A 26,256-nucleotide genomic window follows, 5' to 3' on the forward strand; every position below is an offset into this window, starting at 1 on the left:
ATTTATTTTGTCGCAGGAAAACCCATGCGTAATCAACAAATTACATAGCAGTCGCTTGTAAACTTCTTATGTAACGAACAAACAAGTTACATAAGGCTCGACTTTTTGCGCTTTTTCGGTTACATAGCAGTATGTTTTCATGTTGCAAATGTATCATATTGTAACTATTGAATATGTGAAGTAGCCGTTGCTGTAAGCTACTTGTAACAATATGTGCTGCTTGGGATATTTCGTAAATGATCACTCAAATCAAAAAATCCAAAAACACGTAAATCCTCATTTCGGATAAGGAACAAAATAGCAAATTTTCACGGAATTCAGTGACCCACTAGATCGGTTTTTCATGGAATGGCTTAATAATTATTCGCTACTGCAATCGGTTGCCTTCGGCACACGTAGTCGGTAGTGAAAGTGTTCTGTTGCCGTTTTTGTCTAACGTGTCGCCAGGCTTGATAGAAACTCCTCTGCAATGCAAAAAGGAGGCGATTCTGCCGTTTATCTGAGGAGTAAAAATTGAACTCCCAATTTTCAACGCAGATCCTCAAGTGATTCGAGTGAGAGTGCAAAAAACAAGCGAGGATTTTTTTCTGGTACTCTTGTGAGAATTGTGAGGAGTTGTGAGAGCATTCTTTTTTGATGGAATTTTACTCTGGTGGGTTTTGTGCTGCATCTTCCAGGCTCAATTTTCGTTGTCTCTCTGCTTATCTTTTTTGGCTCCCTCGCAAGGAGGCAAAGGCAGCACGCTCCACTGATTGTACCATGTTTGGCATAAAGCCGTTTGGCATAAGGTCGTTCGGCATAAAGCCGTTTAGCATAAAGTCGTTTGGCATAATGGTCGTTTGGCATAATGATTGACTTAGAATGAATATCGGCATTTTCGAAGCTTTTACCGAGATCAACACCACCAACCCCATAGCAAACATTTTTCGTAGGCTCTCAATAAGCGTGGTGATCGTTCAGGGATATTCCAAGCTATGAATGCCAAAAATTGTAGAGAGCGTAACTAAATAAAACTGGTGACGGTTCTGGTAGAAGATCTTTTCGGAATAATATCGTTGAGCTAATTGCGATATACATATTTGAAAACAGTCAATTAACAAAGAAAGTTCGCAGTTATTAATAAAGGGAACGCGCATAGAATATTTCTCTGCAGATCAAGCTCTGTCCCAGTTTGGACGTAACACTGGATGAAAATTATTTGTTAAAAGAAGGGAAAATTTATTTTCAAAATATTAAAAGCTCTAATCCATAAATCTATTATTGCAGCATACTGCAAAAATAGCCCAAGTACGAGAGCAGGTTATTTTTTTTTAATATTGAAGGCTCTAACGAATAATATCTTCTCACAGCATAACTCAAACTAACAACACATTTTTGTGAAAAAAAAGAAAATATTTGCGGCAAACTTTTGAACGATTCTATATTAATTTTAATTTTGAAAGTGTACATCAAAAACACTGTCTATTATCGAAAGAAGGAAAAACTTGTGATATTTTTCCAGCATATCTCAAAAGGAAATCTTCTGTTTGCAAAACAAAAAAAAAATATGATGGATATTGGCACGTTCTATCTATATATTCTATATGGGCACGTATCTTCTTCTTTTAACGTTTCTAAATATCATTCCAACAAAACGTTTTGCAAGAATTGATAAAAAAAAAAACAAAAAATAAAGGTTAACATTTAGTTTAACTAAATAATAAAATTTAAAACAGTATAATTATAAAGAACAGCCTATTATTAGAAGAAGGCAAAATTAATTATTAAACCATTAGAAGATTGGACGCCAAAAATCATTGCGGCATAATAAAACGAATTATAATTGCGTTCAAAATCATCGAAGTGATTTTGGTATTTTTCCCTGAATGTCGTTTATCCGAATGCCGGTTCCCCGAATGACCCTTTTCCCCAAAAAGTGGTGCAGTTTAAATAAGTGCTATAATAGCCTTCAGTGACTGTATGGTGAACGAGAAGAACGATAAACAATCTAAAGAAGGATGTATTCTGTCATTTTCGGCTATACACATGTTGGCAAAAATGCTGAAGACGGAAAAACTCGAAAGAACCGCAAAATAAATAAAGAAGGGTGCATATCAGATGGCCAGTTCGTTCATCACCCCGAAATGTATAAAGTTACGACAATTATGAGTGCCACAAACTTTTCGGGGAAGTAGGCTATTCGAGGAAGCGAGATATTCAGGGAACTAGCATTCGGGGAACTGGCGTTCGGGGTAACGACATTCGGGGAACTGTCATGTCGAACTCAGATGATGTTGAGGAGTAATATCAAGCCTACGTGTTGCTCGGCGAAGAAATAGAAAGCGCATTGGAAATTGAAACGCATTCTGCTCAGTATATAGAAAGAGTTCATTTCAGGGTCCAAGAAGTATTCATGTCCGGGATTCTGAAAGAATATAGTTTTGGATTCTGGGAGGGATCTGCTCAAGATTCTGAGAGGAATCCTTCTCAAGAATCTTAAAGAAATTCTTCTGACTCTTAGCGAAATCCCATGATTATTTCATAGAATTCTGAGAGGTATACTTCTAAGAAGTCTAAGAAAATCTTACCCAGGATTTGTAATGAATCCTGCGCATGGTACCGAGAGAGTTCGACACTAGCTTCAAAAATAATTCCATTCTTGATTAGAAATCAGATTAGAAATCGGATAGAATCTTGCTCAAGAGTTTCGTTAAAAATCCTTGTCAGGAATTTTACGAACTTCTTCTCATGATGCTGAGGATTCAGACAAAATTCTGTTCATGATTTAAAGAGGATTCTGCTCATGCTTTGAATACAATCCGGCTAAAGATTTGTATGGAAGTCTTTTCAGGATGTGTACAGAATTTTACTCAGGATTCAACTAAATTTTTGTTCGAGATTTGAACTCAAGCCTGCTGGAAATTAGTACAAAAAATCATCTCTAAATCCTGATTTAGAACAAATCCTGCTCAAGATTGAGACTGCATCCTGCTCAGCAGTCTAACTCTGCATGATTCCTGTTTGGAATTCGGAACCAATCCGGCTCTAATTTAAACAAAATTCTGCTCACCATTCAGCCAGATGTCTTCCCAGTGGTCTGATAGAATTTTGTTCAAGATTTGAGGCAATCCTTCTCAGACTTTAGAAAGAAATTTGGAATTATGGTCAGAATTCGGATAGAATTCAGCTCAGGATTCATGAAAAACCCCTAATCAGGATTCGTATAAAATTTTCATCAGGATTGGAGCAAAACCCTGATAAGACTAAATTCTGCCAAAGACTGTCCATATCAGAATGTTACTTCAGACCAGTGTTGCCACATTTCTATCTGTATCGAAGGCTCGAAAATCTTTTTTATCTGTACCATACATTCCAAAAATCTGTACCCAAAATCTGTACCACGTCCAATAGAAATTAATGAAAAAACTCTTAAAATCTCAATGAACTTGGAAGTTTAACATAGTTTTTATTGAAATATTTTCACTAGTAATATAATTATTATTCAATTCTATGGAAATTGTATCTTTCAATTGTAGTTTTGTGAAAATTAGTTCCATATTTCACGATATTTTTTGGATTTTGCGTCACAAAATTATCCATTTCAAAAATCTGTACCAATCTGTACTTTTTCCTGAAAATCTGTAATCTGTACCGTACAGAATCTGTACCAAAAATTATCAAAAAATCTGTACCTTTCCAGATAAATCTGTACTTGTGGCAACACTGCTTCAGACTAAGACACTTGGGACAAAATTCGGAACAAAATATCGAAAAAAAGAACTTGCACAGGGTTAAAAGGGAGTGTTGCTCAACTCAGATAGAAACATTTAAATTTCAATGTAGCGTAAACAGAAGAGTATAGTAAAAGTAAATCAAATTCATCTTTTGTTACAGCATAACTTTTAACTTTCAAATAAAGATGCTGGAATGTTACGTGATCGTGTAAATTTAAAATGCAGTCGATTGAAAAATAAGCTATTTGTGCATGAAAATGAACTGAAATTTACAACATATTTTTAGCTGTGAAGGATTTTCCTGAAGATTCAGAAAATACTCTGCAAAATTTTCAAAGAAAATTCTGCTCAAGGTTCCTGAAAGAATTATGTTTATAGTAAACTCAATTTACAGATTGTAGAAGAACATGTTCAAGATTTCATGTAAATCCTTCTCATGTTGCCGATAAAAAAAATTCTGGATTCCGAGAGATGCTGAATTCAAAAGTTTGTTTCCTAATAATTGTCCACTATAACCCAACAAGTTAAGAAATCGTTCGTCTCGGTTCAGAATGTTCGGTCAAACAGACAGATTCGGACTGCCTTTGTTCCAGCTCAACAAGCCCTGCTTTTGCTGCCGAGGTTTTCCCCTCCAGAGCCTTTGATTGATGTGCAAATAGCCATGAGACCGTGTGAGATACTTTTGCCTTTGAACCACACCACGTTTTTGTCCGGCTCCCAGAATCTGCTCGGAGCGCACAAAAGATCGCATCGGAAAGAATTATGGTTACGTGTATCAAAAACATACATCAAAATAGTTTCACTCTGAACAACAAAGTTCCAACCTCGTCTCCGCAGCATGTTTGTGCAAGTACCTACCTACTACTGGATATCAGTTGTAATATCCACATCCCAAAAAAGATGAAATGTCAAAAACTTACAACACACGGAGGAAAAGTTCCTTCCCTTCCTGAGCCGGTCCTTTCACGGAGAACCAGGACGGAACGAATGATGGATTTCCCTCAACTTACCATCCATTCCGAGCGAGGCACGCAACTTGGAACTGTTTTCGAAGAAACTTCTCTGGACCGTACCTTATATCTTTAAACTTAATCCTTCTGGAACCGCACTTAGCCCGAAAGCTGGGAAGAGCTCTAGCCACTCCGAGATGAGATGCTGGTTGGTGGTGGTGATACGCTCGAAACCGACAACGAGAGGGCGAGTAGTAAAAACTTTGATGTTTGCAAAGAAAACATGGGGCAAATTGATACGGATCACTGAACGGGTCTAGCCAGATACAGTCGTCGTCAGTAGCTAAACTTGGGACAAACGATGGCGTCCAGTCAGTGATGTAATGTTAGGAAAGATGGTCGGGTGGGATTCTGCCATTAATCTCGTCTCGCAAAAGCATTTCAGCAGTCGGTTGCCAGTTTGTAACTGGATGGGTGGAAATTATGGGGTTTTGTAATTGAAAGACATTTTGGTACCCATGGTTGTTGGTAAAAGTGTCGGATTAGTAAGATTTTCCTTGGGTGTTAGGATTTCAAACGACCCCTGAATGATTCTTTTACAAAGAATATTTCGAATAATGAGTGAATCGAACAGTTAGTACGTAATATGGTGCGTCTTATTTTTAGAAAGTTTTTGAAACCAAAAGTTCTCGTGCTAGTTTAGAATCAATACTCAAGCAGCCCTTCTGGTGCCCAGCTACTCTGCATATCTGCTCTATCTCGAATTCGGAAAACTTTCCCCAATTGGCCCAAAATCCTGCACCCAACGAGAGGCCTTAAAGTTCAATAAGCTACGAACATATGAAGCACCGGAAAACTTCTCCCCGGAAAATAGTAGTCCCCTTGGGGGGGTGGAAGGGAACGAAGAAAAGCAAATTTCAGGATCATTTAACTTTAACGATCCAATTTATTCTTTCGCCAGCTGCCGATGTTTCCCAAACTTGTGGGTGGGACCCCCGGGGAGGAACGGCCAAATGCTCAAGAACAGATAAAGTTGCAATTTGCCTTGGCGCTGGTTTTGAATTGCTGCCGAAGCTGCCATTGACTGCCGCTAGTGCTGCTTCTGCTGCTGCGTGTGTTAGTCTTTGGGTGTTATTTGACTTGTCAGCAGTCTAGCAGTTACCTCTACCGGAGAAGAGCTGGAACTGGATGTAGGTAACCGAGTTCCAACTTGCTCTGGGAAACTCCGAAGCAGCTGTCTAATGAGCGGTACCAAAGTGCTTTTAAAGTTGGCCGGGCGTTTGAAATAACACATTCTCTCACTTCTATGATGTTTGAGTTTCCGGTATGGCTTTAAGTTTGTTGAGTCGTTTTTACCCAGTTTGGAAGTTGGTGAACAAATTTGTTCATTTTCAAACTACTTCAGAATACACTTTAGCAACACTACAATATTTTTTTTAATGTTTTCTTTTACTATTTCCATATCATAATACGGTCAGACTCTTGAGCAGGACAGGATTTGATCAGAACCTGAAAAGGATTTGATAAGAATCCTGAATAGGATTCGGACAGGAACCTGAACGGGATTCGAACATAATCCTGCACAGGATTCGGACAGAATCCTAGACAGGATTCTGGCAGAATCCTGAACCGGATTTGAACAAGGCTGTGAACAGGGTTCGGTCGGAATCCGCCTCAAATCCTTGAAAAAATTATATCTTCTTCTTTCTTCTTTCTGGCATTACGTCCCCACTGGGACAGAGCCTGCTTCTCAGCTTAGTGTTCTTTTGAGCACTTCCACAGTTATTAACTGAGAGCTTTCTGTGCCAATGACCATTTTTGCATGCATATATCGTGTGGCAGGAACGAAAATACTCTATGCCCTGGGAAGTCGAGAAAATTTCCAACCCGAAAAGATCCTCGACCGGTGGGATTGGAACCCACGACCCTCAGCTTGGTCTTGCTGAATAGCTGCGCGTTTACCGCTACGGTTATATGAAAAAATTATATCCCAACTCTTATTTTTATTTAAATCGAATCCTCATAAATATTCTATCTATAATATTAAATTACTTCTCTTGGGTTACTCTTGGAATCTTGGACAAGTTTTTCTTCTCATCTCGGCAAAGAATCTCTTCAAATTCATAATATATTCCCTGAGAGATATTCCTTTTGAATTCTGAGCATTTGAAGAGAATTTTATCAACGAGATAGATAAAATCTGGAGAAAATCTCATCTGAATTCGAGGATAATTTTTCTCAGGATGCAGAGCACCTTTCTCAGAATTCGTGGGGTTTAATTTCTGCATCCTGAGAAAGATTATCCTCGAATTCAGATAACATTTTCTCCAAGTCGTTGATAAAATTCTCTTCAAATGTTGATTAGGATTTTCTTCTAATCATAAGAATTTTGAGCAGGTATTCTTGGAAGAAAGCTCTCCGTGTCATGAGAAGTATTTTCTTGGAATCTTGAGAAGGATTCTTTCAGAATCCTGAGCAATATTCTATACCTTAAAGATTTCTGTAAATGTAGGAACAGGGCTCCACTTCAACACGTGAACATCATAGGAACTTTTCTACCTAGTTGTTAAATGGCTTTTCTTTCCTGCCAAATACCAACTTCCTTCCACGTCTGTTCCAATCGCGAAAAAAAAAACGCATGTGTTCTTTTCCGGCCCTTACGCTTCGTTTCACGAACAAAAGCACAGTCGCAATTTTCCCCTTCCCCCAACTGGAATCCAGTGCTATTACTCGCATTTCAAACATGTATACATATGTACGCGTTCCACCACAATGGCCAGATGTGAGACACCCGTTGCGTTTCCCGGCATCCCCACATTGGACCATTGATTCGTTCCGTTAGCATCCGTTGCAACAGTCGTCGGCACGACAAACAAAGGAAAAACACGTCGCTGAAACAAGAATCTTTCTAAAAATACATTTTATAGTTGATAAAAGCAATTTTCATATGGCAATCTACGAAGAAGGGGAGAGGGGGTTGTTGTGTAGTGGCTTGTTCCTGCGAAAGCTGGCCTCCCATTTCCGAGAACCACCACTCAGACACGCGTTCAAAGAGAATACCTAAGCACACCGATGCGCAGAGGTCCAAGAGTTCGCAAAACTGACAAAAATCTGATATTACCAGATGATTCATCATACACATTTCCGCGCAAAATTTTGGGGTCGCCCCCAAAAAACATACACAAGAATTAGTGGTCCATATCTCTGAGATTTCGTTGAAACTCTATATGGCTCATTCGAACGGTAATGACTTATCTTACTTCGTAGGTGTTAATGCCATTTTTTAACCTTTACGTACCCACCTCCAACAAGGTATTTTTAAATAGCTGCCATTTCGTCAATTTCCATTTGATTTTTTTGAAACGATTGTACCCCGTTTGGCATAAAGTCGTTTGGCATAAGGTCGTTTGGCAAAAAGTCGTTTGACATAATGGTCGTTTGGCGTAATGGCCGTTTGGCATAATGGTCATTTGGCATAATGGCCGTTTGGCATAATCATTGACTTAGAATGAATATCGGCATTTTCGAAGCTTTTACCGAGATCAACACCACCGAGCCCATAGCATACATTTTTGGTAGGTTCTCAACAAGCGTGGTGTTCTTTCGGAGATTTTCCAAGCAATGCATGGCAAAAATTGTTGTGAAATTAGATAGCACTAAATAAAACTCGTGACGGGTCTTGTGGAACATCTTTTTGGAATATTATATTTTTCTTCATCCCAGAACATAGAGTATCTTTGAGCTTGTTGCGATATACATATTCAGCCATTCCATGAAAAACCGATCTAGTGGGTCTCCGAATTCCGTGAAAATTTGCTATTTTGCCGATAAAAAATGACTGATTTTTTATTTTTTTAAAAATATATCTCAAAAACTAAAAAACATACATCGCTGAAAATTTGACAGTATACGTAAAATTTTCTGAACTTTCAAGAAAAAATGAGAACAGCGATGACCCCTTTGGTCTCGAGGCCTTCAAAACACAAAAAAAAACCGGAAACTATTGAGTTTTTTTTCATGTAGAAAACACAGTTTTTGTGAAATTTTATATTTTTCCTGCAAAGTCAAAATGTTTAGCCTTCATTTCGTCCAAAAAGATTGAAAATCGGTCAAACGGTTCAGAAGTTATAATTTTTTAAAAAATAAAAATTTTGCAAAATCGCCATTTTTCTGGTCACCCTATTTCGGAAATGGTCACCCTAATCAAAAAATCCAAAAATACGTGTATGCTTATTTCGGATAAGGAACAAAATAGCAAATTTTCACGGAATTCGGAGACCCACTAGATCGGTTTTTCATGGAATGGCTGTATTTGAATATAGTAAATTTGTAAAGAAAGTTCGCAGTAATTCATAAAGGGAACGCTCATAGAATATTTCGCTGCAGATCAAGCTCTGTCCCAGTTTGGGCGTAACACTTGATGAAAATTACTTGAAAAAAGAAGGGAAAATTTATTTGCAAAATATAAAAAGCCTCAAAGATCTACTACTGCAGCATAATGAAAAAATAGCCTCTATATGAGAGCAGATTATTTTTCGTTTAATATGTTTAAGGCTCTAACGTAAAACAAATCTTCTTACAGCATTACTCCAATGAACAACGCTTTTTTAAAAGAAAACATTTGTGGCAAAACTTTTCAACCATTCAATATAAATTTATTAATTTTTGAAGTGTACATAAAAACACCGTCTTTTATCGAAAGAAGGGGAAATTTGTGATTGAGATAATATTTTCCCAGCATATTTCGAAAGGTTGATCTCGTTTGCAAAAAATATCTCGTTTGCAAACAGCACGTCTTGCAAAAAATGATAGACCAGCAAAATATAAAAATGGTTAACATTTAGCTTTACTAAATAATAAAATTTAAAACAGTATAAATATAAAGATCAACCTATTTTTAAAAGAAGGCAAAATTTATGATAAGATCAATAGAAGATTAGACGACAAAAATTATTGCGGCGACGAAAAGACATCAACATTGCGTTCATAATCATCGATGTGTTTGTGCTACTTTTCCCCGAATGTGGTTTCTCCATATGTCGATTCCCGGAATGCTTATTCATCAAATTACTCTATTCCCTGAATGCCATTTCCCCGAATGAGCGGTTTCCCCGAAAAGTGGTGCAGTTTAAATAGGTGCTATAATAGTTTTCAGTGGCTGGATAGTGAACGAGGAAAAACGATGAGCAATCAAAAGAAGGAGGTATTCTGTCATTTTCGGTTATACACATGTTGGAAAAAATGCTGAAGAAGGTAAAACTCGAAAGAACCGCCAATTAAATAGAGAAGGGTGCATATTAGATGGCCAGTTCGTTCACCACCCTGATATGTATAAAGTTACGACAATTATGAGTGCCAAAAACTTTTCGGGAAATGGGATGTACGGCAAACTGGCTTTCATGGAAACGACATTCGGGAAACTGACATTCGGGGAAAAGTAGCACAACCCATCGAAGAAACTGCAGTAAACGATATCTCCATTCGCTGATAACTTGATTACATCCATGTTATCGAATGCCACCCTTTTGTCACTTGGAAACAATAATATATTTAAAAAATAACAACCTATGTATAAAAAAGGTGAAATTTATTTAAATTTTAAATCAACGGTTTTTATACCTATAATTAAAGTTTCATTACATTTAGAAAAAAAAAACCTAGATCGTTTGAAAGACGGGTGAATTTGTGCTATCAAAATCTTTAGTGCAAAAATTTATTCCAATAGCGAAACTTAAACGAAGAATTAATATTTTAAAGAATGGTAATTTCTGGGTATATAATAAAATATTATTGACAATAACTTTCCTAATATGCTTTAGTTTAAACAAGTGCATATGATTGTTGAATAAAGTATCATTTTGTATCATGACTCCAAAAACAAGCGTAATATCATCAGAAAGATTCTATAGAAACTTAAAAACAAATGTCATCTTAAGAAATTCTTGATTTCAGACTTATTATGCCAAACGACTATTATACCAAACGACTATTATGCCAAACGACTATTATGCCAAACGACCATTATGCCAAATGACTTTATGGCAAATGACCATTATGCCAAACGACTTTATGCCAAACGGCTTTATGCCAAACAACTTTATGCCAAATGACCTACCACCTTTTGAAACCACCCTAAGTTGACTACTAAGAAGTACTAGTTATTTGACGTACATGGACTATGCTGAATTCAGAACCATGCCGGAGATATTCCGAGTTATGCCGAATATGCCGAATTTTGGTGTGATTGTTATATTTATTTATTGCACTTACAACACCGAACTTTTATGTAAAACGTAAGGTTATGATCGATTGTCATCGATTAAATATACATAAGTTGAGTTAGTGGACCGTACACGAAGACCGTAGACGGTTCCGCCAGGATCCCTTTGGGGACATTTTCGTCTCATGACCAAAACATACCGTGCGACGTCTCAATCTTCATGAATTCTGATGAACATATCAGTAAATGAAGAAAAACAAAACTCGTTACGAGCAGATGTAGCCACTCCAGAGCGTCTGGCACTGATTCCACAAGGGCCTCTTCGGCCTTTGTATTGAAAAATTCGACAAGAGATTCTATTCCAAGGATTTCAGTAGTTCCATCAAAGATTTCACTTAGAGAGTGTTAAAACATTTTCCAGAAATTTCTCTACGATTTTTTAAGGAATTCGTTCATCGATTCCCGCAGGATTTTCTCTAGAAGTTTCTCAAGGTTTTTCTCTAGTGACGCTAGGAAACAATTCAAAGATAACTCTGAAAACTTCTTTGAGTACCCCAGTGTTTGTTTGACGGATTTCTTCAACGATCACAGCAAGAAATAATTCAGATAGTTCTCACAAATTACTCCAAGGAAACATGCAGAGATTCTTCCCGAGGATTCCTACAGAGATTCCTCTAGGGTTCGACCCAAATTCTTCCACAGATTTCTCAATGGATTTTTCCAAGAAATCCCAAAGGGCCTTCTCCAGGATTCCATCGGGGAGTCATGCAATTTCTCAAGGGATTCCTCCACAGAATTCCTTCAAGAATTCGTTTAGAAACTCCTTCAGCGATTTTTCAAAGAATTGCTTTAGGCAAACTTCATCGCCTATTAATTCAGAGATTTTTTCGAAAATTCCTCCAAGGATTTCAGTAATTCCTTCAGAGATTTCATCTCGACATATTTCAGATATTTTCCCGAAATTCCTCTAGAATTTCACCAAAGATTTCTCCAGAAATTCTTCCAAGTTTAACTCCGTCAATTTGTGCTCCTAAAGAGCATCTTCCAAAGATTTCACCTGGATTTTTTTTTTCAGAGATTCCTTCAGGAATTTCTCCAAAATCCACTCCAAGATATCTCCAGGAATTTTTCTAAGATCATTTTGCCAGGATATTAGGATATATTTTCTAAGATATTTTCGAGAACTTCTCCAGGTATTCTAGTAGGCTTTCTTCAAAAAATTTACCAAAAAATAATTTAAATATAACCCACCAGCAATTCTTCGACATTATACACCAGAAATTCTACCGGAGATTCATCCAGAAAATTCCCACGGAGATTCCTCTAAGGATTCATCAAGACTTCCTTCAGAAATTTCCCATGTCTTCAGGATGCATCCACAGTATTCTTCAAGAAAGTCTTTCAGATATTTCCCGAGGAAATTCTCTAACGAAATTTCACCACAAAATCATTCAGACATTTTTTTTCTGAAAACGCCACCAAGGATTTCAATAATTCTTTCAAATATTTCACCTAGACATAATTAAAATATTCAACAGAAATTTCTCCGAAGCAATTACTCTAAAGAATCTCCCAAATTGATTTCTCCAGGAATTTGTGCAAGGATTCCTTCAGGAATTCCTGCAAGATCTCATTCAGAGATTTCTGAACGAATTTCTCTAGTAACATTTCCCCAGGAAAATAATTAAGAGATATTTTCGAAAACTTCCCAATGGATATCTCAGAAATTCCACTAAAGAAACCTCCAGTATTTCTTCCTTAGAATTCTTCGAATAATTCTCAAAGGAATTCTTCCACAGATTTTCTAGAGAAACTCCAGCAGGGATTTCGCGAAATAATTCAGACATTTCAGTAATTCCTTCGAATATTTCATCTGGACAGTTCCTCCAAGAATTCTCCATGGGATTCCTTCAGAGTTCCCCAAGGGATTTCCCCGGAAATTATATCTGCATTTTTTTCTCGAGATTCGTCCAGGAATTCTTTTAGGAGTTTATCCTAGGATTTGCTCCAGATGCTCCATCAGGGAGTTCTCGACGAATTTCTTTAAGAACATTTATTAAAAAAAAAATCCTGCGTGAAATATTTCAAATATTGTCTACAAGGGTACACCTGAGACTTTTCCAAGAATTCTCCAGGAATTCTTCCGTGAAATTCCAAAGGGACTCCCCAGTGTTCCAGCATTTTTTTTTTTTTTTTTTTCAGGGATTCCTCCACAGAATTTCTTTAGCTTTGAGAATTTGTCACAGAATTGCTTGAGGGAAATTACATTGCTTAATAATAAAGAGATTTTTTTCGAAAACTCCTACAGGAATTTCGGTTTTTTTTTTCTATCTTTATTAACGAGATTTTTAGCCCTGGGCTAGTTCATCTCGGGACCAACGGCTTTACTTCCCTTCCGAGGGAAGTCGTCACTGAAATGTTAAGTGACTATCTCGGGGATGGGATTCGATCCCAGGTCCTCGGCGTGAGAGGCGTGTGTTCTAACCACTACACCAGGTCCGTCCCCGAGGAATTTCAGTTAGGCCTCTATAGATTTCACCTTGACATTTTCCAGAAATTTCTTCAGGGAGATTTTTCAGAGACTCTCCAGGGGTTGCTTCGAGAATTTTCTGGATTTTTTCCTTGGATTCCCCAAGGAATTAACTTTCTTGATGTAGAATTTCTCTTACACTTAACTCTCCCTTACTCGATATTCTGCATCTCGATATCGAGTTAGAGAACCATAGTAAAAGTTGGTTTTCATGGCTAACTCGATGGTCCCTTGGATCGCAGTTGCACTGGTTCCGTGCTCTGTAACTCGATACCTCCCTAACTCGATGGTCCCTTCAATATCGAGTTAAGGAGAGTTGACTGTAAATCATTTCAACAAACAATAAGAGATATTTTCGAGAACTTGAACATGGATTCCAGTATTTCTTTCAAAAATTTACTCTAGAATTTCACCTACAAAGAAATTCAGACTTTTTCCAGAAATGCCTCAGTGAACACTCCGCAATTTCTCCAGAAAATTTCTTCAATGATTCCTCCAGAGAACGGTCATCCTCAGAGTTTCTCAATTTTTTTTTCAGGAATTCTTCAACTACTTCCTTCAAAAATGTCTCCAAGGGTTTTACCAGATATTCTCTATGGAATTCAATATAAATCGCCGCTAAAAATTGTATAAAGGCTGCCAAAAACAATCAAAGTTTGTTCAAAAACCGCCTGGAGAGGGTCAAAAACTGCCAAGACAGACCAAACGACAATCGAAAACATTCAAAAACAATCAAAAACTACCACGATCGATATACATATGATATCATCAAAACTGCCAAAAACGATCGAAATAAAATATTGTTTGAAATTGATCAGAAACGGTAAAAAAAACTACTCAAAACGATCAACATATGATCAAAAATGGGCTTACAATGATCTTAAACTGCCAAGAACGATCAAACAACGGTCATAAACACTTTTAAACGACCAAAAACTACCCGATACGATTGATAACTATTCAGTAACAGCCTAACGATGGTAAAAAACGATCGAACGACGGTCAAAAACACCAAAACAACAATTAAAAACGAGGCATAAGTATCAAAACGATCAAAAATGGTCCAAACGATCGAAATGCAATCAAAAATGGCCTAACGTTGATCAAAAACTGACGAAAACGATGAATACAAGCAATCAAATACTTTGAAGATGGTCAAAAACTATCAAACGATGGTCAAAATCACAAAAAAACGATCGAACTGAGATCAAAAACTGCCAAAAACTTTGGAAAAATTATAGATGATCGAACGACGGTAGAAAAACAACCAACAACTATCAAACCAAGGATAGAATTGATCAAAAACGGTCTAAAACTACCCAAGGTCATATGTTCATCGATATGACCAAAAATGGGCTAGCGATGGCCTTTAAGCTGCCAAGACCAATCAAGCGTCCAAAAACGACCTAAAGCTATCCATTGCGATCGATAAATATTCAATTATGGTTTGACACTATTTAGAAACGATCAAACAACGAACAAACACATTAAAAAACAATCTAAAACGAGCAAAAAGAATGAAAAACAATCAAAAACGGTCCAAGACAATCGAAATGTGATCAAAAACGGCCTAACGATGATACAAAAACTAACGAAAACTATGAAAAAAAAACAATCAAAAACTTCCAAGACCGATCAAACAACGTTCATAATCATCCAAAAACGATAAAAAAAATTACTCAAAACGAACTATTTATCCAAATCGGCCAAACGATAGTAAAAAACGTTCAAACGACGGTCAGAACATAAAAAACGAGCAAAATGTGATCAAAAACGGCCTGCCGTTGGACAAAAAATGGAAAAAAAGGTAGGAAAATGATCGAAAATGGTCAAACGACGGTAGAAAAATAACCAACAACTATAAAACGAAGGGTGAAATTGATCCAAATTGATCAAAACCATTCTAACACGATCTAAACAAGACCAAACGACGGTCAAATAGAAACAAAACAATCAGAAACGTGCAAAAAGTCACATAACACATTGCGATCGCTTAAGACCGTTTTTGATCGTTTCTGAGATCAAAAATGGTCCAAAGCGATCGCATTATGATCAAAAACAGCCTAAAGATGATCAAAAACTATAAAAATCAATGAAAAACTTCCAAGACCGATCAAATAACGTTCATAATCGATCAAAAATTCTCAAAACAATCTATTAATTATCATAAATGGCCAAAAACGATCAAACGACGGTCAAAACATCAGAAAACGATCAACATGACTGACGAAAGTCAAAAACTGCCAAAAACGATGGAGAAATTATCGAAAATGATCAAACGAAGGTCAAACACTTCCAAAAATTATCAAACGAAGATTTAAATTGATCAAAAACGGTAAAAAAACAAAACTACCCAAAACAATTCACATATGATCAAAAATTGGCTAGCGATGGTCTAAAACTGCCAAGACCGATTGATAAATATTCAATAACGGCCTAACAATGGTCAAAAGCGATCAATCAACGGTCCACATCGATCGAAATGAGGTCAAAAACTGGCAAAAACTATGAAAAAACAACTGAAAACTTCCCAGATTGATCAAACAACGGTCAAAAATAACTCAAAACGATCCATTTATGATCTTAAACGTTCCGACGATGGCTAAAATCGATCAAACGACGGCCAAAACATCAAAATACGATTCAAATGTGAACAAAATGGTCGAAAACTGCCAAAATGTTTCCATCATCGAAAATGGTCCAACGAAGGTAAAAAATATCCGAAAACTATCGAACGAAGGTTAGAGTTGATGAAAAACGGTCTAAAACTACCCAAAACGATCAACATATGATCAAAAATGTTCTGGCGATGGTGAAAAACTGCCGAGACTAATCAAACGACGGACATAACATAAAACACGACAAAACACTACCCGATACGATTAAAAACAACCAGAAACATTCAAGAATGATCAAAAACGAACAGAAACTATCGAAAACAATAAAAAAACAGTCCAAAACGATTAAAAAAAACTTGTCAAAATATATGAAAAAACATCAAATGATGGTCAAAATGTCAAAAAACTAACGAAAGTTGGTCAAAAACATCCAAAAATTTCCAAACGACTATCAAAAATGATTTTTTTTGTGAATCATTGTTTAAATTTCATTCAAACATCAATTTAACCAGTATTTTATACAACTTTGAAGACCTATAGCACAAAATTTCGAATGCTAGCACATTCCTGAATGTGGCAATGGATTAAACAGACTGGAGACACATAATTTGATCTTTGAGACACAAGAAAAGATTAATTTGTTCCGCTGTGTTATAGAAAGTTCCTCTTGCACCTAGGTTTGCCTGAACATTTGTGTCTTGAAAAAGCTTAGAGCCTTAAAATGTATAAAAAATAACAATTTGTGAGAATTTTTTTCTAAGAAAATAATATGGCGAATATTTCCACAACTCTCAACATGTCTAACGGACTTAATCAATAAGAAAAATAAGATAACAAAATTTGCACCGCATTTGTTTAAATCTGAACCACTGTGCGCTGCCTTAACTGACTGCCTGCTTGGGGTCCAATCCTTCACCGGATACTAAAGCGAACGACAAACGATGACAAGTTCTACTATAAGGGGAGAAGCTGCGCTCCGATGGCTAGAGGAATGGGCTGCTGGCAGCCAGCCAGTCAGTGGGGACACAAAGGTAAAACATGCCAGAACACATTTTTATCAAGATAAGAAGTAATAGTAAAATGATTTAACAAAAGCTTTTATGGAAATTTTTCCACTCGGAAAACAATGCTCGTGTGCACGTGTCACTAGCTGGCAAACAATTGGATTTCAGAGCAGATTCAGTCCCACAGGGGGTGGACATGAACATGTGTGTTGATTGACAGGGTGGTGGCCTTTCGCTTATTTTAAGAGAAGAAGACTGAATACTGTGGGCGTTTAATTGAGCTTCTTCTCGATTTGTGCGAAATTATCTAAGCTAAACTATCTTTTCGATTTAGTTGTGAAAAAGTACCTTACGCCTTTTCCTAGATCTTTTGATAATTCGTATGTAATAGATAATTGTGTGATGAAAATTGAAATATGAGTTGAGATAGAGTATAGTTTTAAATTTGTTTTTTTATTTATTTACTCAATTCAAAGTATTAAAAAAAAGTTCCATCTCTTCAACTTTGTATAAGACTCAATGAACGAGTTTAAATAGACCACTAACAACATCTGTACCGAAACAAAGTGCCATTCTGTTTGAGGACACCATTATGAACGGGAGAATGATTTCTTCTGTTGTTTGTTGCGCTGCCAGAACGCTTTCTCTCTATTCGAACCAATTTTCCGGAATCGGTTGAATAAATTGTGTATCGGAATCCATCTCGGTGCTCCCGTCGAAGCAGTTTTCCGCCTGATACGCAAAGGGATTCTATCCCAAGATGCGTGTGTATATGCATTGTTATTGCTTTCGTAGTCCCCGAGTCGAAGAGCCAATCCAGCAGAATAATTTTCACCCCACTCGAGCGAAAGCAAACCCGAGCATCTCCCGAGCAAAGCGTGAAAAAGTTCTTTGAACTTATCCCCGCCCCACACAAAGAAAATATACAGAAGAAAGCTTCTTACTTGGCTGCATAAAATTACTTTTTAAGTAGTTCGATAAACATCGAATGGGAAAACCTCCGGCAACGAACGCGCCCAGGAACTTCCGGAATAAAGTGATAACTACCCCGGTGACACCCGGACGATGTGGGAATCGCTGCTAGTTGTAAAAACTTGCTTCCCGCGTCACACCCCATAAACCCACAGTGGTCCAGATTTTTAGAACCATGGCAGAAGTTCCACATTCCTTATATTTTACTATTTTAAGCAAAATTAAGTGTTCTGGAACATGATTCAAGTTTTTAAACACACAATTTTTTGATTCTCACAGAATGAAATTCTAACAAAATTATTGTTTTTCATTAAACTTTTGCATAAAATAAACGTTTATGAAAATTTTAATATGCATTTTTGCAAGCTATCAACATGTGGAGTTGTGGGTATTGAATTAAACAATATGAAGAAGCTGTCTTTTGATTATTTTACATACCTACAACAATAATCATGGATTCAATAAGTTTAACAATACTTGAAAATTTATTTGCATCCGGGGTCTAATTTGTATCGGGAATTGTGTTTTGACAGCTATTTTGAAAAACTGAACCTCTGCGCTACCGAGTGCTAAGGCGTTCGCCACAAGTTTCCAAAGTGACATCATTAACAATCATTGCAGTTGTTGTTTTTACCGAAGCGAGAGTCCCCCATCGTGTGTCATTGTTGCATCCTCACCGATGTGCCGCGCAGCCCGACTGTAAAATGGAGTAACTAATTTAAGTTTCTTTTTCCTCTCTGTCTCGTTTCAGGCTTTGGATTCGTCACATTTCAGAGCGAAGACGTAGTGGACAAAGTTTGCGAAATCCACTTTCACGAAATCAATAACAAAATGGTAAGTTATGGTTTGGGTTGGGGATTATGAGAAATTGAACTGTATTTATGGGAAAATTTGGCGCGGTAAATGGCTGGGCATGGCGTACCATTGGTACCTCGCGTACCTGCAGGAATAAAATAGACCCCTTTGTGCGGTCCTTAGCCTCTTGCCCAGCAACTCCTATCCCTACCTCCTCGTGGTACTGGCCGGGGTACGAGTAACCTTGGGGAAGATCGGGTAACCAACCCCCGGTGGGAACTTTGGTCGTATGCTGACAGGGAAGGGGGGGTTTGCTTTTGCAAACCTGGAGCGTCTGTACTCCACGTTAGGAGCGGCTCACAACAGCGTCTGTTCCCCATGTCAGGGGCGGCTGATCATCGTCCGAGTGCCAGAGAAGGACTCTAAGCTAAACTGCGCACTATGGCCCTCCGAACATTTAGGGGGAATGGTCCTCCGGAAATCTAGGGGGTTGGTGTCAGGCCCTGCAAGCCAACCGTAAAAACACATCAGCACAGGAACGTCAACGAGAGAATACGGACCGGAACAATCGGCAAAGACCACAGCGACGAAAATGGACTAGCGATTGGAAACTCGGTACGTGGAACTGCAAATCTCTCAACTTCATTGGAAGTACTCGCATACTCTCCGATGTACTGAAGACCCGCGGTTTCGACATCGTAGCGCTGCAGGAGGTGTGCTGGACAGGAGCATTGGTGCGAACGTTTAGAGGTAATCATACCATCTACCAGAGCTGCGGCAACACACGCGAGCTGGGAACAGCTTTCATAGTGATGGGTGATATGCAAAGGCGCGTGATCGGGTGGTGGCCGATCAATGAACGAATGTGCAAGTTAAGAATCAAAGGCCGATTCTTTAACTTCAGCATAATCAACGTGCATAGCCCACACTCCGGAAGCACTGATGATGACAAGGACGCATTTTACGCGCAGCTCGAACGCGAGTTCGACCGTTGCCCAAGCCACGACGTCAAGATCATCATAGGAGATTTGAACGCTCAGGTTGGCCAGGAGGAGGAGTTCAGACCGACGATTGGAAAGTTCAGCGCCCACCGGCTGACGAACGAGAACGGCCTACGACTGATAGATTTTGCCGCCTCCAAGAACATGGCCATTCGTAGCACCTATTTCCAGCACAGCCTCCCGTATCGGTACACCTGGAGATCACCTCAGCAGACAGAATCGCAAATCGACCACGTTTTGATCGATGGACGGCACTTCTCCGACATAACCGACGTCAGAACCTATCGTGGCGCCAACATTGACTCCGACCACTACCTGGTGATGGTGAAACTGCGCCCAAAACTATCCGTCATCAACAATGTACGGTACCGACGCCCGCCCCGGTACAATCTCGAGCGGCTGAAACAACCGGATGTCGCCAATGCGTACGCGCAGCATCTTGAGGCAGCGTTGCCGGATGAGGGCGAGCTCGATAGGGCCCCTCTTGAGGACTGCTGGAGGACAGTCAAAGCAGCCATTAACGACGCTGCCGAAAGCGTTGTCGGATATGTGGAACGGAGCTCAAGAAACGATTGGTTCGACGAGGAGTGCCAGGAGGTTTTAGAGGAGAAGAATGCAGCGCGGGCTGCAATGCTGCAGCATGGTACGCGGCAAAACGTGGAACGATACAGACAGAAGCGGAAACAGCAAACCCGCCTATTCCGGGACAAAAAGCGCCGCCTGGAAGAGGTGGAATGCCAAGAGATGGAGTTGCTGTACCGTTCTCAAGAAACGCGGAAGTTCTATCAGAAGCTCAACACATCCCGCAAAGGCTTCGTGCCGCGAGCTGAGATGTGCCGGGATAAGGATGGGAGCATCTTGACGGACGGACGCGAGGTGATCGAAAGGTGGAAGCAGCACTACGATGAACACCTGAATGGCGCAGAGAACACAGGCACAGAAGGTCAGGACAGCGAAGGCGATGGCTACGTCAGCACAGCGGACAGCGGAAATCAACCAGCTCCCACGATGGGGGAAGTTAAGGATGCCATTCAACAGCTCAAGAACAACAAAGCCGCTGGCAAGGATGGTATCGGAGCCGAACTCATCAAGATGGGCCCGGACAGGTTGGCCGCTTGTCTGCATCGGCTGATAGTCAGAATCTGGGAAACGGAACAGCTACCGGAGGAGTGGAAGCAAGGCGTTATATGCCCTATCTACAAAAAGGGCGACAAACTGGAGTGTGAAAATTATCGTGCAATCACCATCCTAAACGCCGCCTATAAAGTGCTATCCCAGATTCTCTACCGTCGTCTATCACCTATAGCAAACGAGTTCGTGGGAAGTTATCAAGCAGGTTTCATCGACGGCCGCTCGACAACGGACCAGATCTTTTCCGTGCGGCAAATCCTCCAGAAATGCCGTGAGTACCAGGTCCCTATGCACCATTTGTTCATCGATTTCAAGGCGGCATACGATAGTATCGACCGCATAGAGCTATGGAAAATCATGGACGAGAACAGCTTTCCCGGGAAGCTCACAAGATTGATCAGAGCAACGATGGACGGTGTGCAAAACTGCGTGAAGATCTCGGGCGAACACTCCAGTTCGTTCGAGTCTCGGCGGGGACTACGACAGGGCGACGGACTTTCGTGCCTGTTGTTCAATATTGCGCTTGAAGGTGTCATGCGGAGAGCCGGACTTAACAGTCGAGGCACGATTTTTACGAGATCCGGACAATTTGTTTGCTTCGCGGACGACATGGATATTATTGGGAGAAAATTTGAAACGTTGGCAGATTTGTTCACCCGCCTGAAACGCGAAGCAACAAGAGTCGGGCTAATGGTGAATGCGTCGAAAACAAAGTACATGCTGGTTGGCGGAACTGAGCGCGACAGGGCCCGCCTAGGAAGCAGTGTTACGATAGACGGGGATACCTTCGAGGTGGTGGACGAGTTCGTCTACCTTGGATCCTTGCTGACGGCTGACAACAATGTTAGTCGGGAAATACGAAGGCGCATCATCAGCGGAAGTCGTGCCTACTATGGGCTCCAGAAGAAACTGCGGTCAAGAAAGATTCACCCCCGCACCAAATGCACGATGTACAAAACGCTCATAAGACCGGTAGTCCTCTATGGGCATGAGGCGTGGACTATGCTCGAGGAGGACTTGCAAGCTCTTGGGGTTTTCGAACGCCGAGTGCTAAGGACGATCTTCGGCGGCGTGCAGGAGAACGGCGTGTGGCGGCGAAGGATGAACCACGAGCTCGCTCAACTCTACGGCGAACCCAGTATCGTGAAGGTAGCTAAAGCTGGAAGGATACGCTGGGCAGGGCATGTTGCAAGAATGCCGGACAACAACCCTGTAAAGATGGTGTTCGCTACGAATCCGGTCGGAACAAGAAGGCGTGGGGCGCAGCGAGCTAGGTGGATTGACCAGGTACACCAGGACCTGGAGAGCGTGGGTCACAGTCGAGGATGGAGAGAAGCGGCCATGAACCGAGGGAATTGGCGAAATATTGTTGGCGAGGCTTTATCAAGATAATTGATGTAAAGCCAAATAAGTAAGTAAGTTATGGGAAAATTTGGATTAGGGTTCCATTCGCTATTGTCTGCATTAAATAGAATTCACCGATTCATACTACAATTATATCAATATTTATATATCTCAATTTTAAAATGGAAATATTTGGAAATTTTAAAATTATTTCACAATTAAGGATTAACAAACTATTTTCATACTCGGAAAACTCCGTCCACCCAAGTATTAAAATTTTGGAAAATGTACTACAGTGCGGAATCCATGCATACTCTGTTGTTGGCATGCTCAATTTTTGGCACCCGAAATTGATTTTTTTGTACGAATCTTTTTAACAATAATGTTTCTACAAAGACTACCTTCTACATTCAATAACTGAAGTATGACTGAACAAACCTCATTGCCAAAAGCCTGGCTAAATTTCCAAACATAATATCACTGAATTAAAGGCTTATAATCTCATTTAATTCCACTAGAGTTTGTATCCTTTGACAGATACGTGTATTTCGACCTCAACTGTAAAGCCGTCTTCAGTGTCGTGTGCTAGTCGAGTCTAGTACACGACACTAAAGACGGCCTTACAGTTGAGGTCGAAATACGCGTATCTGTCAAAGGATACAGACTTTTGGAGTTTTTGAGATTGGAGTTCTGGATGCGACTTGCACGGATGCCATGGTCAATATTCTCACAGAGCTCCATAGGCTTCTTAAAAAAGGTACGAACACGGACATCGTTTCAGCCATTTAGCTGCAAAGACTGTAATTTAATACTAAACAACGGACAAGCATGCTCCAGTGGCACAGCTAATAAACATTGCTGGCGAAAAGTTTCAATGGCTGAAGCAGGAATCGAACCCATACCCAATGACACGATGTGCTTACTGAGCAATTCCACCGAACATGACGAATTTTTTGTTAAATTTGATTTTTGTATTTTTTGAATCGCCTGAAAATTTGCATACAGATTCTTTATGATCAAAAATGCCACTTTGCACCTTCAGACCGCCATTTTGGACCTCGCCTTATTTTTGAGAAGGGCGTATCGGAAAATGCATAGCAAATCTTTAAGAAACTGTAACTCGAAAACGGTTTGTCCGATCGATTTGAGATCTTCTACTGTGTTGTAGGTATTGCTTAGGACTACATGGAGAAAAATATGCACAGTAAAAAAAGTAACAGATTATTTTTTATTTCAAAAACAAAATTTTAAAATCGATTTTCTCCAGAAAAGCAGTTTCGATTTTTTTTATTTTTGGATATGTTTTAGGGGACAACTTATGTGATTTATTGCACAATGTTTCAAAATGGAAGAATTATGGACAAAAAAGTCATGATTTTTTTTTTAAAATTACAGATTTTGAAAAAAAAAATCGAAATAGAGGAAAACAATTATTTTTTATGTGATTATTTGAAAGTACAGAAAAATTGCAAACGAAAAGTACTTAAGTAATTTTATTCTAGGCTGCATCAATTTCCAGATACACTCATATTTATATAAAATTTTCAAATAAAAAAAGTAAAAAAGGCCCTTTTCAAACATATTTCGTGTTTCTCCATTCCAGAAATATTTTATTTTGATTGAGTGAATCGTAGCTGAATTGTTTATTGTTTGATCAAAACCTATATATATAAAGTATTTAAAAAAGTATGCACGATAAAAAAAATATTAACGAAATTTTCAAATGAAAATTTGAAGTTCATTATTCTTTAAAAAACCGCAAAATTGATGTTTTTAATTTTTGGATATGTTTTGCAGCATATTGTTTGTAATTTCTTGCACAATGCCTCAAAACGGAAAATGTTTTGGATAAAAAATTAATTATTTAAAAAAATAAATAAAACGAATTTATGTAAAACGATATTTTTGGTGCGTTTTTTTGAGTACAGAAAAATAACTATATATTTTTAAATATGAAATTTTTTTATCGAAAAATACTCAAGTAAAATTTAGCTGAGATGCAACAGTTCCGAGATATACACGGTAAATCTAAACGTGGCATTAAAAATGTGATTCTATCACAACGGTGTACCTTTGGTTCCCAGGGCTAAGCCCGGCTAATGGGTAAAGCCCTCTCATCGCGGCAAGATCGTACAACCATGGAGAAGAAGTTAGTTTTTTTTGTTTTTTTTGTTATACAGGTATGTTCCGTTTTTATCACGTTCCGATTTTGTCACGCTCCGATTTTGTCACGTTCCGATTTCGTCAACAAATTATTCCGTTTTTATCAACACAAAAAAAATATTTTTTTTTAATTTTCTAAATGCTTTAAATATAAACTGAAAACTTATTTTGAAGCTATTAAATGTTTTTCAATAGCCTCAGGGTTGAATTTTCAACTTTATGTGAGTGTTGATCACCTACGATACATAATAGATGTCACGTCATATGCTATTCAATAAGGTTTGACTGCTTCCTATCCGCTAATCAATTAGAGTTTTCAAACTTAGCATGGGCTCTTGGACAAGATTGACGCATCTTTCAATAGTCGAGAGTTGCTCTGGCCACGTCCTAGCAACCAGGCTTGACAGAACTCCTCTGCGATACAAAAATGAAGCGATTTTGATGTTTCAACACAGATCTTGATGATTAAACACAGATCCTCAACCGATTGGAGTGAGAGTGCAAAAAATATATACGAGGATTTTTTCTGTTACTCTTTCTCTCTTGTTACTAAGCTCACATTTACTCACACTTTAAAAAAACTCTTCAGTGTCCCGCCCGAACAAAATAGCCCTATCAGAGTTGTATTGGCTCTCTTTTTTTATCGAATTTTGCTCTGTTTTGCATCTTCCTCGCTCATTTTTCATTGCCTCTCTGTTTATATTTTTTTCGCTCCCTCGCAAAGCGGCAAAAGCAGCACGCTATTTTAGTGTATGTCACCGAGCTCTGATGATGTCGTGGAGTTTTATCAAGCCTGCTAGTAACAACTGGAATTTATGATACGTACTGAAGAGAGTTGTAGAGACCTCTCCTTTTTCTTAACATGGCATAATAGAATTTTCGATGTGAATTTGATAGACATATATCAATGAGTTATCAGTTTTTTGTTATAAGGGTCAAGAGATGTTCCTGAGAATAAATTCAAAAATGTTTTAGTAATTGCAAGGGACATGATCGAGTTCATTTTATTTTTGATAAGACTATCGACCCCGTCATATTTGGTACATCACCTATCTTTTATCTCTCAAACTCTATAATATTATACAGATTATAGCAACAGCTATTGATTAGGTCCTGTTGCAAGGATAGGGGAAAAGGTCAAGCAAAACATAACAATCTATTGAAATATTTGGAATCTCCATACAATAAGCTTGCATCAAGGAGGAGGGAAAACGACTGAAATAAGTGACAATATGAGAAACTGTTGAAACTGGATGGTCCCACGTCATGCACTTTCCATTCTCAATTTTTTTGGGATCTTCACGCGGAGACCAAAAGTTTAATTATGAGCTTATACCAACTGCAATACGCTTATTCATAAAACTTAACAAAAGAAATTCTAATCAAAAAGTTCTAATTTGGTAATACTTTTTCTGGAGTTAGTACATTTTTGTGTTTTTGATAAATCTATTCAAATTGTTTTATTAAATAAAACACTACAACATTAGTTTAGTTTAGTGCTAGCCTATTCGTGATCTAACACAGAGCTAAAAGGTGAAGGTAGCACTGTTCTAGAATGGCTATTGGTGCGTCCCAGTCGAAGTTGGTAGTGACAACATTAGAAGAAAAATAACCACAATCATTTTATAAAATAGATTTTGACAATTCAAAGCACATGAAACCGTAAATATTTATTTAAGCTTGCAAAACTCTTGCAACATAACCCCACATTTAATCGCTAATTGGGTGTCAAAAATGCAAAAAATGTATCTTGACAAAAAAAAAAACTCTCAGTTGATAACTGCGGAAGAGTTTATAAGTAAGCTGATGCTCTTC

General features: G+C 38.6%; 1 protein-coding gene across 5 annotated transcripts in view; it reads left to right on the forward strand.

Annotated features, from left to right (window-relative positions):
- Positions 1-26,256, forward strand: part of LOC5566288 (RNA-binding protein Musashi homolog Rbp6) — a 1,418,593-nt gene that overhangs the window by 1,232,879 nt on the left and 159,458 nt on the right. For all 5 annotated transcript variants that reach the window (XM_021840840.1, XM_021840841.1, XM_021840842.1 and 2 more), the window contains one exon: positions 18,759-18,841. In XM_021840840.1, coding sequence (XP_021696532.1) covers positions 18,759-18,841 — 83 coding nt within the window. The remainder of the gene's footprint in view (positions 1-18,758; positions 18,842-26,256) is intronic.

The sequence above is a fragment of the Aedes aegypti genome, chromosome 2 (assembly GCF_002204515.2).
Source record: "Aedes aegypti strain LVP_AGWG chromosome 2, AaegL5.0 Primary Assembly, whole genome shotgun sequence".
Taxonomy (NCBI): domain Eukaryota; kingdom Metazoa; phylum Arthropoda; class Insecta; order Diptera; family Culicidae; genus Aedes; species Aedes aegypti.